Source organism: Pituophis catenifer, unplaced genomic scaffold (assembly GCF_029215685.1).
Source record: "Pituophis catenifer annectens isolate HBS135680 unplaced genomic scaffold, rPitCat1.0.hap2 SCAF_10, whole genome shotgun sequence".
NCBI lineage: Eukaryota > Metazoa > Chordata > Lepidosauria > Squamata > Colubridae > Pituophis > Pituophis catenifer.
This window is the reverse complement of record NW_027256890.1, coordinates 21,386,344-21,401,754: the sequence shown is the minus strand read 5'-3', so window position 1 is coordinate 21,401,754 and position 15,411 is coordinate 21,386,344. Positions and strand designations below refer to the sequence as shown.

General features: G+C 48.8%; 2 protein-coding genes across 2 annotated transcripts in view; both read right to left on the bottom strand.

The window, feature by feature from the left end:
* Positions 1–2,289, bottom strand: part of TAGLN2 (transgelin 2) — a 29,795-nt gene extending 27,506 nt beyond the window's left edge. The window contains exon 1 of the mRNA XM_070950302.1: positions 2,225–2,289. The gene's annotated coding sequence lies outside the window, so the exon portion shown is untranslated. The remainder of the gene's footprint in view (positions 1–2,224) is intronic.
* Positions 2,290–10,198: 7,909 nt separating this feature from the next.
* The window catches only part of IGSF9 (immunoglobulin superfamily member 9), a 32,714-nt gene continuing 27,501 nt past the window's right edge, over positions 10,199–15,411 (bottom strand). The window contains exons 18-20 of the mRNA XM_070950669.1: positions 13,799–15,166; positions 10,768–10,913; positions 10,199–10,577 (exon numbers count right to left, since the gene is read on the bottom strand). Of these exons, the coding sequence (XP_070806770.1) occupies positions 10,345–10,577; positions 10,768–10,913; positions 13,799–15,166 (1,747 nt within the window). The 3' untranslated portion in view covers positions 10,199–10,344. The remainder of the gene's footprint in view (positions 10,578–10,767; positions 10,914–13,798; positions 15,167–15,411) is intronic.

The window sequence follows — 15,411 nt, the reverse complement described above, 5'->3', positions numbered from 1 at the left end:
AACTTTCCAGAAGGGTCCAGCCGGCAGCCTTCACAGGGCTGGTTTTTTTTTTTTTTTTCTGGGTAGGGGCATAAATAACCAGAATTACTCCGTTTTCTCACCCTTCTCAAACCGCATTCTCATTTTCTCCCCTTTCCTGGTTTATGGAGCTGTTCCTAGCCTCAGATTGCTAAATCCCTCCTTTCAGTCTCTGTCGCTTTGCAAACTATTTTGCAAACCAACCGAGTTGGAAGGGGCCTCGTAGGGTCATCTAGTCCAACCCCCCACCTCCCCAGCCAAGCAGGAGACCCTACACCATTTCTGACCGATAGCAGTCCAGTCTCTTCTTGAAAGCCTCCAGGGATGAAGCTCCCACAACTTCCAAAGGCAAGCTTGAATTCCCACAATGCCCCGGGGGCAATGCTTACGTCAGCAAAGGGCATGATGGGAAATTTTAACGACAACAGTAGCGTCCAACTTTTAAGACCTGTGGACTTCAACTCCCAGAATCCCCCCAAGCCGGCTTTGGCTTGGCCGGCTGGGGAATTCTGGGAGTTGAAGTCCACAGATCGTCCAAGTGTCCAAGTGGTTGGACACCCCTGTTCTACAATCTTCTCATGTCTGGGTCTGTAAGGCCAACTGACCAGAAAATAGAGAGAGAGAAAGAGAAAGAGGATAGGGATGGTGGATAAATTAGAAGCATTATTCCTATTTTTTTAAAAAAAATTAATTATACTCTTGAGGGCCTTTTGAAGGGACGTGCTAACCAATTTAGGCAGATGGCGGTATGGAGGGTTGGTTGGCTGTACAGATGTTCACGAACCACAAGGCCAGAGCCAAGGAAAAGGAGGCCGAGAGTAATGCACATCTGGGCAGGGAGCTCAGAGATCCTACCCGCCCCTCCCCGCTCCCGCCCCCAAAGGCAAGGGGCACATATAAAGTTATCCGACTCTTGAAAAAGACAGCTGACCAACATCGAAGAGCCGGATAGCCGTTTCAGAAGAAAAAGCTGGCTGTTTCACTCAATCGTAGCTTGTTTGGCAACCCTTTAACTGCACAAACCCAACATTGGCTTGGGGTTGCGCCAGATGTTAACTCAGCCATAACAGTGGGGTGCCATGCAAAGGCAGTTTGTGGGTGTGGGTGTGTGTCAAAAGGTAGCAAATCAACTGTGGCCCTGTGGAACAGTGACCAAAGAAAGCCTGCAAACATCCAGACAGCCACCAGAGGGCGCCAAAACCATATCTTTTACGCAGCCACCTAGCGGCTGTCTGGAGAATCGCAGCCCAGCTCTTATAAACTAACTTCTAAAACCCGCTTTTCTTTGCCAACTTGGGTCGCAGAAAGATCTTGGCAAAAGGGGTCAGGAGAAGACCCTCCCAACGCTCAAGGACTACAAGTCTCATCGTCCCTTTAGCAGCAATATGGGAGTTTCAGTCCCAACCGAGAAGGCAACGCTCCCCCCCCCCAAAAAAAAGGCCAACAGAAATGGGAGAGAAAGGGAAAGGGAAAGAAAGAGAGAGAGAGAGAAGGAAGGAAGGAAAGGAGAAAGAGACAGAAAGAAAGAAAGAAAGGAGAAAGAGAGAAAGAAAGAAGGAAGGAACGAAAGAAAGAAAGGAGAGAAAGGAAGGAAGGAAAGAAAGGAGAAAGAAAAAGAAGGAAGGAAGGAAGGAAAAAAGGAAAGGAAAGGAGAAAAAGAGAGAGAAAGAAGGAAGGAAAGAAAGAAAGAAAGGAGAGACAGAGAGAAAGAAGGAAGGAAGGAAAGAAAAAAGAAGAGAAAGTTGAATTGAATTGAATTGAATTAATCATATTTCTATGCCGCCCAACTCCCAAGGGACTCTTGAAAGAAAGAAGGAAGGAAGGAAGGAAAGAAAGGAGAAAGAAAGAAGGAAGGAAGGAAGGAAGGAAAGAAAAGAGAGAGAAAAAGAAAGAGAAAAAGAAAGAAAAAGGAGAAAGGGTGGGGGAAGAGAAGAAAGGACGGGAACACCGGGCGAGGCGGAGAAGGGCGTGGGAACCCTGGAGGTCATCCACGCGGCCAGCCCAGAGCTTTTGCAAAAGCCGCGTGCGAAAAGGAGAGAATCCTCCCCACCGTTTCCACGTAGAAGAGAAGTTAAACCCACAAGCTTGGGCGTTTTCCAGAGAGCCCCCCCACCCCCCCACCCCACCCCAAGGTCACCTGGGGGTCCCCTTTTCTCCCCTGTCCTTCCCCCCACCCCACCCCACCCCACCCCACCCCAAGACTTACCTTCCTCCGCGGAGTTGTGGCTGCGAGCGCTGCCGGATTAAGCAAAGCCGCGCCTTACTCTCGCCTCCCACGCCCGGCTCTGGCTTTTTAAGGCTGATGTCAGCGCTCCTCCGAGGCGGCGACGCCTCCCCCGGGGGCAGGAAAAAGAAAAAAGAAAAAAGAAAAAAGAAAAAAAAAGAGAGAGAGAAAAAGAAGAGAAACTCAAGAGGAAGAATCGGGAGAGGCTTTAAAGGCGCAAAGTGCCAATTCCTTTCCATGGAGGAAAAAAAAGCCTTTAGAGAAGAGCTTACTCCGGAGTAAACCGCAGGAGAGCGGCTTTGCAGCGGCGGTTGCTCTCGAGGAGAGGGATTTGTGGCAGTTAACAGAGCTGGGAAGGGGCCTTGGAGGCCATCTAGTCCAGCCCCCGGCTCACAGCAAGGAGACCGGTGCTAGGGATTCGAACCGCCGGACCTTTGTGATCGACAACCAAGCTCAGCGTCTTTAGCCCCCGAGCCCCCCGAGGAAAGGAAGGATTACCCTTGATGGACACACACCCATTTGTCTGAAATGGGATTGGGCTGCCGGGGGTCGGACTAGAAGACCTCCAAAGGCCCCTTCCGAATTCTGTTATTCTGTTAAACCCGTTTGAAAAGAATTTAATGCCTTGTGTGTCCAATCACACTTGGCCAATAAAGAATTCTATTCTACTCTACTCTACTCTACTCTATCCCAGAATCTTATTGTCTTCTCTTCTCTTTCTCTCTTTCTATTTATTGATTGATTGATTGATTGATTGATTGATTGATTGATTGATTGGTTCGATTTATATGCCACCCTTCTCCGGAGACTCAAGGCGGCTTACAATGCGTTAAGCAATAGCCTTCATACTTTTGTATATACCTGCTTAGTAGGGCTTTCGGGGCCCCCCTAAGCGGTGTTCTTTTTTTATACAAAGTCAGCTTATTGCCCCCACAATCCAAGTCCTGATTTTACCTACCTCGGAAGGATGGAAGGCTGAGTCAACCTTGAGCCTGGTGAGATTTGAACTCTCAGTAATTGCAGGCAGCTGGTGTTACTTAACAGTGCTTTAGTCTGCTGCGCCACCAAGGCTCATTATTTCTATTTCTATTTCTATTTCTATTTCTATTTCTATTTCTATTCTATTTAGCGCTTTCAAAGTTGCTGAACTACAATTCCCAGCATCCCTCAGAGGGGGGGGCTTATTCTTGGGGAATTGGGGGCATGGCGTGGGTCAATCACATCTGGAAGGGGGAGGCCTGACAAACTCCCCCCCACCCCCAAGAGTCAACATACAGCTTTGCCGTTCTTCGTTCCACCCCTCCTGTTTTCTCGGGCCAAATCGACTCCTCCCCTCCAAATCTTCTAGTCCCTAAGGTTGCACAATTCGGCTCCGATCCCTGGGGTTCGTCAGAAACGACCTCCCTGCGCCATCCTTAAACCGTTTTGTAGCCTGAAGTGATGCAACCACGGTTGCCTCAGTAGAGATAAGAAGACGAGTTGGTGTATATCTCTTTTTCCGATCCAGAGGCAGTGAATTTTTAATAATCCCTGCCTGCCCGGGCAGTTAAGCATCACACATCCGCCGGGAAGGATGGGATACGAAACCTCGATGTGGCTCGACTATTTGGCCACGGGTCGTTGAAATCCCACCGTCTCTTTCTCCGGAAGAGACCAAACAGTCATTTGCCTGGAATGACATGGGGGGTCTCCTGCTTAAACAAGGGGGTTGGACTAGAGGACCTCCGAGGTCCCTTCCATCCCGATTTGAGTCCAACATTTCTGTTGCTACGTGAGTTAATGTTAACTGCATTTCGCTTTGCTTTATAGACTTTTCTCGCCACCGTTGTTAAGCGAATCACTGCCGCGGTTTAAGTTAGAAATACGGTTGTAAAGTGAATTTTGGCTTCCCCACTGACTTGGCTTGTTAGACGGTCGCAAAAAAAGGGGATCACGCGATCACGGAACACCGCAGCCGTCGTAAATGTGAATCGGTTGCCAGGATGTCCGAATTTTGATCAAGTGACCATGGGGACGCTACAGCGGTCGTAAATGTGAAACGCCGATCATGGGTCACTTTTTTTCCAATGTCATTTCGGTCACTAAGCAAATGGGTTGCTAAGTCAAGGACTACATACGTGTATTGTATGTTGTATGACTTCTACATGGTCTTTTTCATCTCTAGACCAAGCCCCTCCCCTATCCCCTCCGCCTTCCAACTTCTCTCATTTTGTTCTATTTTTAATCCTGATCTTTTTTTTTTTTCCACAAAAAGTATTTTTTCAGTCAAGCTCAAATCCCCTGGGCTGAGCTAAATATGTATGCACTTGGCTTGAGTGCTTATTTGCCAGAATAAAACGGTTCTCTTCCCAGAAGGAATTCCTGGTGGTCTTCTTTCCAATCAATAAATTAGCCGCCAGCTCTCAAACGGCTGAAAGACTTAATCTGATTTACCAATTTGGGGCCCTTTCAATTTGGAGCACCTTGTGTGGGTCATGGATATGTGACATACACAAAGCCACAACGGGAAGATCCGAAGATCACGCAAGCCATCCCGGACAGGTTGTGGGAATGCAATGATGCGAACTTTCTCTGAGCCGATTGAAACGCCTCGCACAATGGCGAGAATCCTCTCGGCACAAAAATGAAGATCCTTTTAATTCCCACAATTACGGAATTACCGGTTGCAAAAGCTGACGTGAGTTATCAGAAGCGGCTAAATTGTTGGCTTTAAATTAAAGAAATACGATTCATTTTGTTTTCTACTTGGGAAACCGTTTCTGGACTTTGTGCTTGAGGTAGGGAAAAAAAATATGAAAAATTTTGATTTTGGGTTCTGCGGATTAGATAAGGTTTGCTGATGTGAGTTATCAGAAGCAGCTAAATTGTTTGCTTTAAATTAAAGAAACACGATTCATTTTGTTTCCACTTGGGAAATCGCTTCTGGACCTTGTGCTTGAGGTGATGGTGGGGGGGGAGAGGAAAATTTTGATTTTGAGTTCTGCGGATTAGATAGGTTTGTCGGTATAGAAATGGCTGGTATGTATTACTATGCAAAAGTAAAAGTGGAGGTTGCAAGTTGTTATTTTACTGCTAAAAAGAATCAAAAGTCTTTTTTTTTCATTCTTCCCTCTTTTACCTGACACCTTTTTTCTCTTCCCTTTTTCCTCCCCTACTCTTCCCATTTTTTTCCTTTGTATTTGATGTTTCGATAATTATATATGTATGTATGTATGTATGTATGTATGAAGTAAAAGTTATTATCTTATTTTACTGCTAAAATGAATCGAAAGTCGATTTTTTTCTTTCCTCTTTTACCACTTTTTTCTCTTCCAATTTTTCCCTTTGTATTTGATGTTTCGATAATTATATATATATATATATATATATATATATATATATATATATATATATATATATGTATGTATGTATGTATGTATAAAGTGAAAGTTGAGGTTGCAAGTTATTATCTTATTTTACTGCTAAAATGAATCGAAAGTCGATTTTTTTCTTTCCTCTTTTACCACTTTTTTCTCTTCCAATTTTTCCCCCCTTTGTATTTGATGTTTCGATAATTATACATATATTTATATATATATATGTATGTATGTATGTATGTATGTATGTATGTATGTATGTATGTATAAAGTGAAAGTTGAGGTTGCAAGTTATTATCTTATTTTACTGCTAAAATGAATCGAAAGTCGATTTTTTTCTTTCCTCTTTTACCGGACACTTTTTTTCTCTTCCAATTTTTTTTCCCCTTTGTATTTGATGTTTCGATAATGATATATATATATAAAAGGAAAAGAAATGCGTTTTGCAAACAAGGACTGAATCCTCACAAGGAAATGCTCCCTCCTTTCCCCTCCGGGCAGCTCCAGCCTTCCTCCATCCCTTCGGGGATGCACGTCACTTGCAAGACAAAACCAAATTTGGGAAGACAGGAAACCAGTTCAAAAAAATACCTCCCCTCCTCCTCCCCCAAGCGCCTGGGTCATCCAACCTCAATCCTGTCTCTCTACTGAGCAGCGAATGAAACCGATTCAGCCATGAGAAAAACTTTCCCAGCATAAATTAGCCCCGTAAATGATCCCAAGTTTCTAAAAGTTTTGGGGCAGCTTGAAAAGTTTGCTAAAACTGCCGTGTTATTTTGTTTTTTTTCCTGGCTGAAGGGGAGGGGGGGTGAGGGAGAAGAATTAAGCCAAAAAACAAAGAATTAAGCTAAAAACAAGAAGTACCACCCCTTTTGGGTAGGCTTGCATTCCTTAAGGCAGACGTCAGCTTTCAGCTATGCAATTCCCAATGACATAATTGTGCCCCTCACCCTCCTTTCCCACATGCCACATGCCAGTGGGGACCAGCTCTGGGGATTAGGTCATCTCTGGTGCAGCAACCCCCCTCCCCAAATCGGAAGGAGATGCTGGCTGGGAACAGTAACAGAGTTGGAAGGGACCTTGGAGGTCATTTAGTCCGACCCTCCGCTCACGCAGGAGATCTATACAGGAGAAAGAACGAAGGTTATCATTGCTCTGGGCTAGGTAAAGGTTCCCCTCGCACCTATGTGCTAGCCGTTCCCGACTCTAGGGGGCAGTGCTCATCTCCGTTTCAAAGCCGAAGAGCCGGCGCTGTCCGAAGACGTCTCCGTGGTCATGTGGCCGGCATGACTCAACGCCAAAGGCGCACGGAACGCTGTTCCCTTCCCACCAAAGGTGGCCCCTATTTTTCTACTTGCATTTTTTTTTACGTGCTTTCGAACTGCTAGGTTGGCAGAAGCTGGGACAAGTTACGGGAGCTCACCCCGTTAAGCAGCGCTAGGGATTTGAACCGCCGAACTGCTGACTTTTCGATCGACAAGCTGTTAGGAGCCTCCAAACTTGGCGATTTTCAGATTTGTGGGCTTCCAACTCCCAGAATTCCCTACTTTGGCAATCGTCCTTGCCAATGGCCGGCCGGGGGAATTCTGGGTAGTTGAAGTCCACAAGCCTTAAAGTCACAGAGTTTGGAGACCTCCCCCGCCCCCGTTTTGGCTCATCCAATTTGTCGAGCTTGAGCAAAATTGATCCCCACCCCGGATCAGTTTTGTCTACGCATTAGGATCCACTTGGCAACGGGCACGTTATTTAGCACCGTCGCCCTGTCCTGGGATCGAGCGATCCCCCGTTTGCAGTCTTTCCAGCCAGCTTCTGACAAGTGAAGTCAAGGCAGGAAGAAGGCGGATTCGCTTAACAGCGACAAGATTCGCTTAATGACGGCAGCGGTTTGCCTAACGACGATGCCCCCCCCCCAAAAAAAAAGTCATGAAAAGAGGCACAACTTTGCCTTCCAAAAATTGGGGGGCTCGTTTTGTCATCGTGAAGCCAAGGATGACCTTGTAACATTCCTTGGAAGAGTGAAGCAACACACACTCTTAAAGCAGAAGCTTTTGTGAGTCAGAAATAAGTCACACTCCTCTCCCCCCACCCCGGACCGACAACTGAAAATGGCAGGGTCCTTTTTTTTAAGAGCTCATCAACCCTGATTCACATCTGGCCTGCGGAGCCTCTCGCAGCCGCCACTACCAGTTCGCTCGAACCGGATCGAACCGGCTGAATACTACCACTGGATTTGTTACCTTCGCTACCGTTTCAGATGCACAGAGTGTCAAAAACGGGATGTGATGACGTCCAGGCGGGTGGGCAGAGCCTCCCGCAGCCACCGCAACCAGTTTGCTCGAACCGGCTGAATACCACCACTGGATTTGTTCACCTTCGCTACCGGTTTGCATGCGCAAAGTGTCAAAAACGGGACGTGATGACGTCCGGGTGGGTGGACGAAGCCTCCCAAAGCCGCCGCTACCGGTTCACACATGACCTTGTAATGTTCCTTGGAAGGGTGAAGCAACACGCAAAAAGGTCCTTTTTTTTAAGAGCTCATCACCCCTGATTCATATCTGGCCTGCAGCTGGTGTCGTCCTGCGCAAGGGGAGAATTCCCCGTGAACTCTTGGCCCCCCTTTTGACGGTCTCCAAACCGCAACGCAGGACACCCTTGTCAGTCGCCCAAGTTTAGGTTCTCCCGCTTGAGCAGGGGGCTGGACTAGAAGACCTCTGAGGTCCCTCCCAGCTCTACTCTATTCATTTTGCAACCGTCCAACTTTTTCTGTATATGTTTATAGGTTATTACTTGAACTTTATTTTTTATAGGTTTTAAACTCTCTTTTATTCTTTATATAATGTAGGCTCGGTTTTATTATTTATCTTTCTTTTTAATCTTTCCCTTTTTTAATATTTTTATAAGTAACTCGTGGTGGCGAACGTATCCAATATTTTTCCCCACAACAAGAAGAACCCTGTGAGGTCGGTTGGCCTGAGAGAGAGAGTAATTGGCTCAAAGTCACCCAATTGGCTTTCATGGTTAAGGCGGGACTAGAATTAATAATAATAATTATAATAACAATAACAGAGTTGGAAGGGACCTTGGAGGTCATCTAGCCCAGCCCCCCGCTCACGCAGACCTGTACTAGGGATTCGAACCGCAGAACTGCCGACCTTTCTGATCAACAAGCTTGGTGTCTTGGCCACTGAGCCACCTAGTCAGGCATTGGCTGCAGGAGGCCATTGCAGCCTGAAACGGAGCCCGGGAGCCAGGGGTGGGTTTCACATATTGTTACCACCGGTATGAACCGGCTGAATACCACCTCTCTCGGGAGCTCATTTTCACTGGCAGAGCGCTCGGCCTACCACAGGCGCCCTCTGACATGAGTGACATTGAGCTGGCCACGCCCCCCATGGTCAAACACCACCCTGATGCGGCCCTCAATGAAATCCGAGTTTGACACCCCTGCTCTACAGATAATCCTCAACCAACTGCAGTTTTTAAGTTGCCAACTTTACAACTGCGGCAAGAAAGGTGTAGAGTTTGTTGCAAAACTCACTTGACTTCTGGATGCCATCGTGATCCTAACTCAGGGGTCTGCAACCTTAAACACTCAAAGAGCCATTTGGACCCGTTTCCCAAAGAAAAGAAAACACCGGGAGCCACAAAAACCCTTCCTGTGCCTGACTATTTCTTGAGCAGCTACAAAACTAGCCTATGTAGTTGAATTAAACGTTCTGTTTTCTTCTGAAACTTCTCTTTTCTTGGATTTATCGACGGTTAGCCTACCGGGGGTTGAAAAGCTCAATAAATCGCGTGCTGGCGGGTGTCACACATTTTGAGTGACAGGGAGACGCAGCAGAGGGGTGAAAGAGCCACATGCAGGTGGGCGGAGCCTTCTGCAGCCGCCGCTACCAGTTCGCTCAAACCGGATAGAACCGGCTGAATACCACCACTGGATTTGTTAACCTTCGCTACCGGTTCGCATGCGCAGAGTGTAAAAAACGGGACATGATGACGTCTGGGCGGGTGGGCAGAGCCTCCCACAGCCGCCACTACTGGTTCGCACGAACCAGATCGAACCGGCTGAATACCACCACTGGATTTGGCCCATGGTCCTAAGTCCTTGGGGGGCTGGGAACTTGTGGCTTTCTCAGATGCTGTGGGACTACATCTCCCATCATCGCTGACCACCATTGGGGCTGGGGGAGGGGGGACCAATCTCCTCCACTCATTTTATTTCCCTCCTCCCCTCATCGGCCTTCAAACAAGGCCCCAGAACAATTCTCAACTTACTTTTTAAACGCCTTCATGGCCCAGATCCGTCGTTTTGCAAACCAGCTTTTAAATTAACGTGCTATTTTGTGTTTAAGAATTTACAAGACACCAACATTTGATAAAAAGTTTTTTTTTTTCCAGCAAAGCCCTGAATTTACCAAACATCCCACCACCCGCTTCTTCTGATCTACCATCCAGCTGAAAATAAATCACACGTGCGTTCACACACGCAGAGACACCCACAAGGATGGCGTCAAATGTATTTTTCTTCCTGCCTGGATAAAATACTCCAGAGATTTGGAAAAAAGTTTTTTTTTTTTTTTTTTTTTTAAATTGCCTGGTATGTTTGGAACTCTGAAGTTTACAAAGCAGTTCTCTTGCATGCCTCTAGAGGGCAGAGTTAGCATTCCAGTTGTCCCAAAGCTGCCCTCTTGTGGACAGAGGGAAAATTGTCCCACCAAAAAAATCCCAGGGAAGGGATTTTTTTTTTTAGAATAAGGTGCCTTGTTCAAATCGCTCGTCCTTCCCGCCGGGGTCCCTCTTCTGCCGCCGTTGCTGAATCATTTCTCGTCGCCGCCGGTAAGCGAGGAATTCCTTGCGCAGAGCGGCGCAACGCTCCTCCGGACTGGCCAAGGGCAGCGGCGAGCTGGATCCATCCAAGGCGCTGACCGACTGTGAATTAGTAGGAGACGTTCTGCTGGATTCGGTTGAACCTCTGAAGCCTGCAAAGGAGAGGCAGAGGAAGACACGGGTTCAAGTCACACTAACCCCATCCTTTGGAGGAAGGGGGAATGAGGTCAGTTTGCTTATTGAATAATAAGGGGGGGGAATCTAATTTAATGTATACATTTCATGAATAAAATCCCTATCGGAATTTCACGCTTTCCTACATGCTGGGGGAGGTCTGCTTACTCTGTTTCTCCAAGTCGTGGGCCGCGATCGTAGAAATGGGTCTTTTGGGGTCCCCGCTCCGATAGAGCTGCAAGGCGTCCAGTAATTCCGACTCCAGAGCGAACTCCGAATCCCATTCATAGTTTTCATCCACGGAGGTGTTCCTTCTAGAAGAGACCCATTTAAGGAAACATAAGCCAGGCGGGCGAGAACAATGAAAATATAGAGATGGATTATCGCTCGTGAGCCGCTGTCACCAGGAGATGGGGAGTTCTAGTTCCGCCTTAGGCATGAAAGCTGGCTGGGTGACTTTGGGCCAATCATCAGGAGACGATGAGTTCTAGTTCCGCCTTAGGCATGAAAGCTGACTGGGTGACTTAGGGCCAATCACCAGGAGACGGTGAATTCTAGTCCTGTCTTAGGCAAGAAAGCTGTCTGGGTGATTTTGGGCCAAACACCAGCAGACGGTGAGTTCTAGTCCCGCCTTAGGCATGAAAGCTGACTGGGTGACTTTGGGCCAATAACTAGGAGACGGTGAGTTCTAGTCCCGCCTTAGGCATGAAAGCTGACTGGGTGACTTTGGGCCAATAACTAGGAGACGGTGAGTTCTAGTCCCGCCTTAGGCATGAAAGCTGACTGGGTGACTTTGGGCCAATAACTAGGAGACGGTGAGTTCTAGTCCCGCCTTAGGCATGAAAGCTGGCTGGGTGACTTTGGGCCAATCACCAGGAGACGGTGAGTTCTAGTCCCGCCTTAGGCATGAAAGCCAGCTGAATGACTTTGGGCCAGTCACTCTTTCTCAAATTTAGGAAGGAGGAATGGCAAACTTCGCCTGAAAAACCTGGCCAAGAAAAACGCAGGGACTTATCCAGGCAGTTGCCAGAAGTCAAGACTAACTCAAACCCTAATTTTGCAACTTTTTTTATTTTTTGGGCTGCAATCTGTTGTTAAGTCAATCACCACGATTTTCCCTGATTGGCTTCCCCCATTGACTTTGCTTGTCAAGAAGCCGGCTGGGGAAGCTTGCAAATGGCGATCATGTGATGCTGGGATGTTGCAACCCTCCTAAATACATGCCAATTACCATGCACCCAAATATTATTTTTGACTCACATGAGGTGCTGCAACCATCGAAAATGTGAGCCGGTTGCTAAGCACTCAGATTGCAATCACAAGACGGGGTGGGGAACAGTCTAAGTCACCCTTTTTTCAGTGTCACCGTAACTTCAAACGGTCACTTCAAACAAACCGTCGTAAGTCAAGGACCTACGGCACAATGGAATCTGGGGGCACTTAAAACTTTCCATTAAAAGATGCTTTACAAGTAACAAGCCCCACCTCGTGGATACATTGAGAATAGCAGTTTCCTAACATGGTCAGAGTTAACTCCCTGCCAAGATATGGGATACAGGGGTGGGATTCCAAAATTTTAGCAACCGGTTCTCAGCCCGGTTGCTGGGTGGGTGTGGCCTACTCAGCCTCCTGCACCACGGGGAGGGAGGGGTGTTTTCTCCCTCCCCAGGCTCCGGAGGTCTTCCTGGAGCCTCCGGGAGGGTGAAAACGGCCTCCCCTGGGCTCCGGACACTCTCCAGAGGCCTGTTTTTTCGCCCTCCCCAGGCTCCAAAGGCTTTTCTCGAGCCTCCGAGAGGGTGAAAACGGCCTCCCCAGGCTCTGGACACCCTCCGGAGGCCGGAAACGAGCCCGTTTTTCACCCTCCCCAGGCTCCAAAGGCTTTCCTTGAGCCTTCGGGAGGGTGAAAACAGCCTCCCCAGGCTCCGGAGGCCCTCTGGAGGCCAGAAACAGGCCAGTTTCCAGACTTCCAGAAGGCCCGTTTTCCACCCTTCCAGAGCGGGCCCTGCACTTACCTGGCATCCAAAACGGACCGCGTGGGAGGGGCAGGGTGGGTGGGGCCCAGCCAGTCCTTGCAACTACCGGTTCAGCGAACCAAATGTAAAATTAGCAGTTCGGTCCGAACCGGTTGAATGCCACCTCTGGATAAGCATAACTTTTGTTTTGTTTTGTTCTGTTCCAAAGACCCTCAACGCCTCCCAAAACACAACTGGGCCGCTTTTAGTATCTGAGCCGAACTCTAAAGGGAACTGAAGCAGGGTTTGCATTCACGCCACCTCACCAGACGAGGCGGAAATAAGCAGGGAAAATTCTGACGCAACACGGCGTAAGAAACCTGACGGTGTGAACTGCTGTCTGAAAACCTGAACAGGGGGGCTCTGCACATCATGGTTAGATCAAGTCAGTCATTGAGGGGCGGGGCGGGTTAAATTGCAAAATTGCATCCTCTTTTTTCAAGGCCGATTATTTTAGGGAAGGGCAGAGATGGTGCTACTTTCACTTGGCAAACTGAAATTCCTCAAAACGCTTTCTGAAATGCAGCGCTGGAGCTAAGTAATAATAATAATAATAATAAAAACAATTCTATGTTTTCTGTAACCGTGACTTCCAAGTTCAGAACGCATGATAATTTCCTTCCTTCTTCTGGTCTGGAACATGACCCGACAGATTCCCGTCTTCTGTGATTAAACCAAGATTGTTCAAAGCCGGCCAACACCAGGTTAATTAAAACTTAAACGGAATAATTCCCTCTCCTGGTAAACCTAGCTCTGGAAAAATGCCTTGATTTTACTGAGAGGTTGCAGTTCCACTAGAGGTCGCCTCTGAGTTCCTAAGGAGGGAGGCCTAGTTTTAAGGACTAGAAACTTGTAAAAAACTTCCTTTTATTTATTTCTTCAACCACACACCCCTTTCTTCCTAGGAGCATTTAAAACAGATTCCTACAAATCTGTTTGCTGTTTGCTCGTGAGTCCCAGGGGTGCGCTTAAAATTTTTTAGCAAGGGGTTCTCTGCCTGGTTGCTGGGTGGGCATGGCCGTGGTGGGCGTGGCCTAATCGGCCTCCTGCACCTTGGTGGGGGAAGGGGGCGTTTTTGCCCTCCCCGGGCTCTGGAGGCTGTCCTCGAGCCTCTGGGAGGGCAAAAATGGCCTCCCCAGGCTCTGGAGGCCCTCTGGTTTCATCACCCTCCCGGGATTCGATCTCACCTTTTCTCCAATACAGCCGCTAAATTCTCCTTTTTGTATCTGTTCTCTTCTCCCACGGAGCTGCTTCGGCAGCTGGCCGCTTCTCCGAAGGGGGAACTGAGGTAGCTGCCCGCCACGGAGGTTGCCAACGACGGCGGCCTTAGGAAAGAAGCGCTGCCCCGCCCGCTACTTTGGCTGGTCAAGCTGCCCCTCAGGAATTTCTCCGAGGGGAGGGCTGGTGGGAAATTGGCAGGGGGCAATTTGTGTTTTTCGGAGGGCAGCTCGGGCAAGGGGAGGGCCAGGCAGGAGAGCTCAGCCTGGGGGCAATCCGGAAGGGGCTGGGAGGATAGTGAAGGGGAGGACGAGAGCGTCCATAACCATTCTTGATCCTTCGGTGGTGGGCTCTCGGTCCTGGAACAGAGGTACAGCGGGCAAGCCAGGGACCCTGGCAAGGGCGTCTTCGCCGGACCCGTATCGGGATCCGGAAGTCGGAGGAAAGACGTTTCCACGAGCTGATCCTGAACGGAGCTCAAATCGGGCTCCATGTCCATGTAGATCGGACCAGCAGGCCTGTCCTGGTCCGGAGTAAAAGACCTCCTGGGGCTGCCCAGAAGACCGGGCTCGTGATTGACGGTCTCCACCGAGGATCCGTCTTCCTTCTCGGTCTCCTCCGGCGGCCAATCGCCGTCCACGTTCATCTCTTTGAAGAAGGGCAAACTCAGATATTGGAGGATCCCACTCTGAGCCGAATTACTCGCGCTGGGGTGGCCTATCGGAGACAGAGATGTAGATTTGGATGTCCGGTGAGGCGAGGAGGACGGAGAAGACGCCGCGGTGTCACGGAACCACTGGTCATCCGGGATAGCGCCGTATGGCGTGGCGGCCACAGGGCTGACGTTGACGATACGCAAGGGCTCGCCTTCATCCGTCAGGCTGCTGCTGCTGTAGTCGAAATAGCGGCCTTGGCGATGGCCAGAGGCCTTGGCTTCCTGCTGGGCCTGGCTGGCATTCTTGGCTCTGAGATGGACGCTCTGATGCCACCCGGCTTCCTTGGGAGAGGAGAAGACTTGGAGATAGGGTTCCGGTGGGCTTTCGCCGTTCTCCAGGTAGGAGAAGGAGCTCTGGTGTTCTTGGGACTCCTCCTCACTTTGCACCACAAAGCGGCCGTCGGGACCGCGGGAGATGCGTTCGAGAGGGAGCGGCTGGTCCACGTGGCTCTCGTAGAGGATGTAATTGGTGCTGTTGATGGCGTGGCCACCGGAGAGATCGAGGCTGAGGTTACGGCCGGCTTTCTTGCCCCACAAGAGGGTCCGGCGAAGACTCTGATAAGGAGACCCCTGAAATTTCAGCTTCATAATGCTGTCCGGACTAGCTGTACCTGTTGAATGTCTGTGGGCGGAAGAGAGAGACATGGCTTGTTTTACTAACAGTAGCAGGTACTTCTTCCACCAGCATCAGTACTAGAAGGGGTTTGTGGGGTTTGCTGAATGATGGAGGAGGAGGAAGAGGAGGACAACTGTGGGGTACTTAGTGATCTCTGAGCTTAGTTATTTTCTTACAGACGTTTCATGACCCAATTAGGTAACAACATCAATATGAGAAGGGTGTGGGGTTTGCTGAATGGAGGAGGAAGA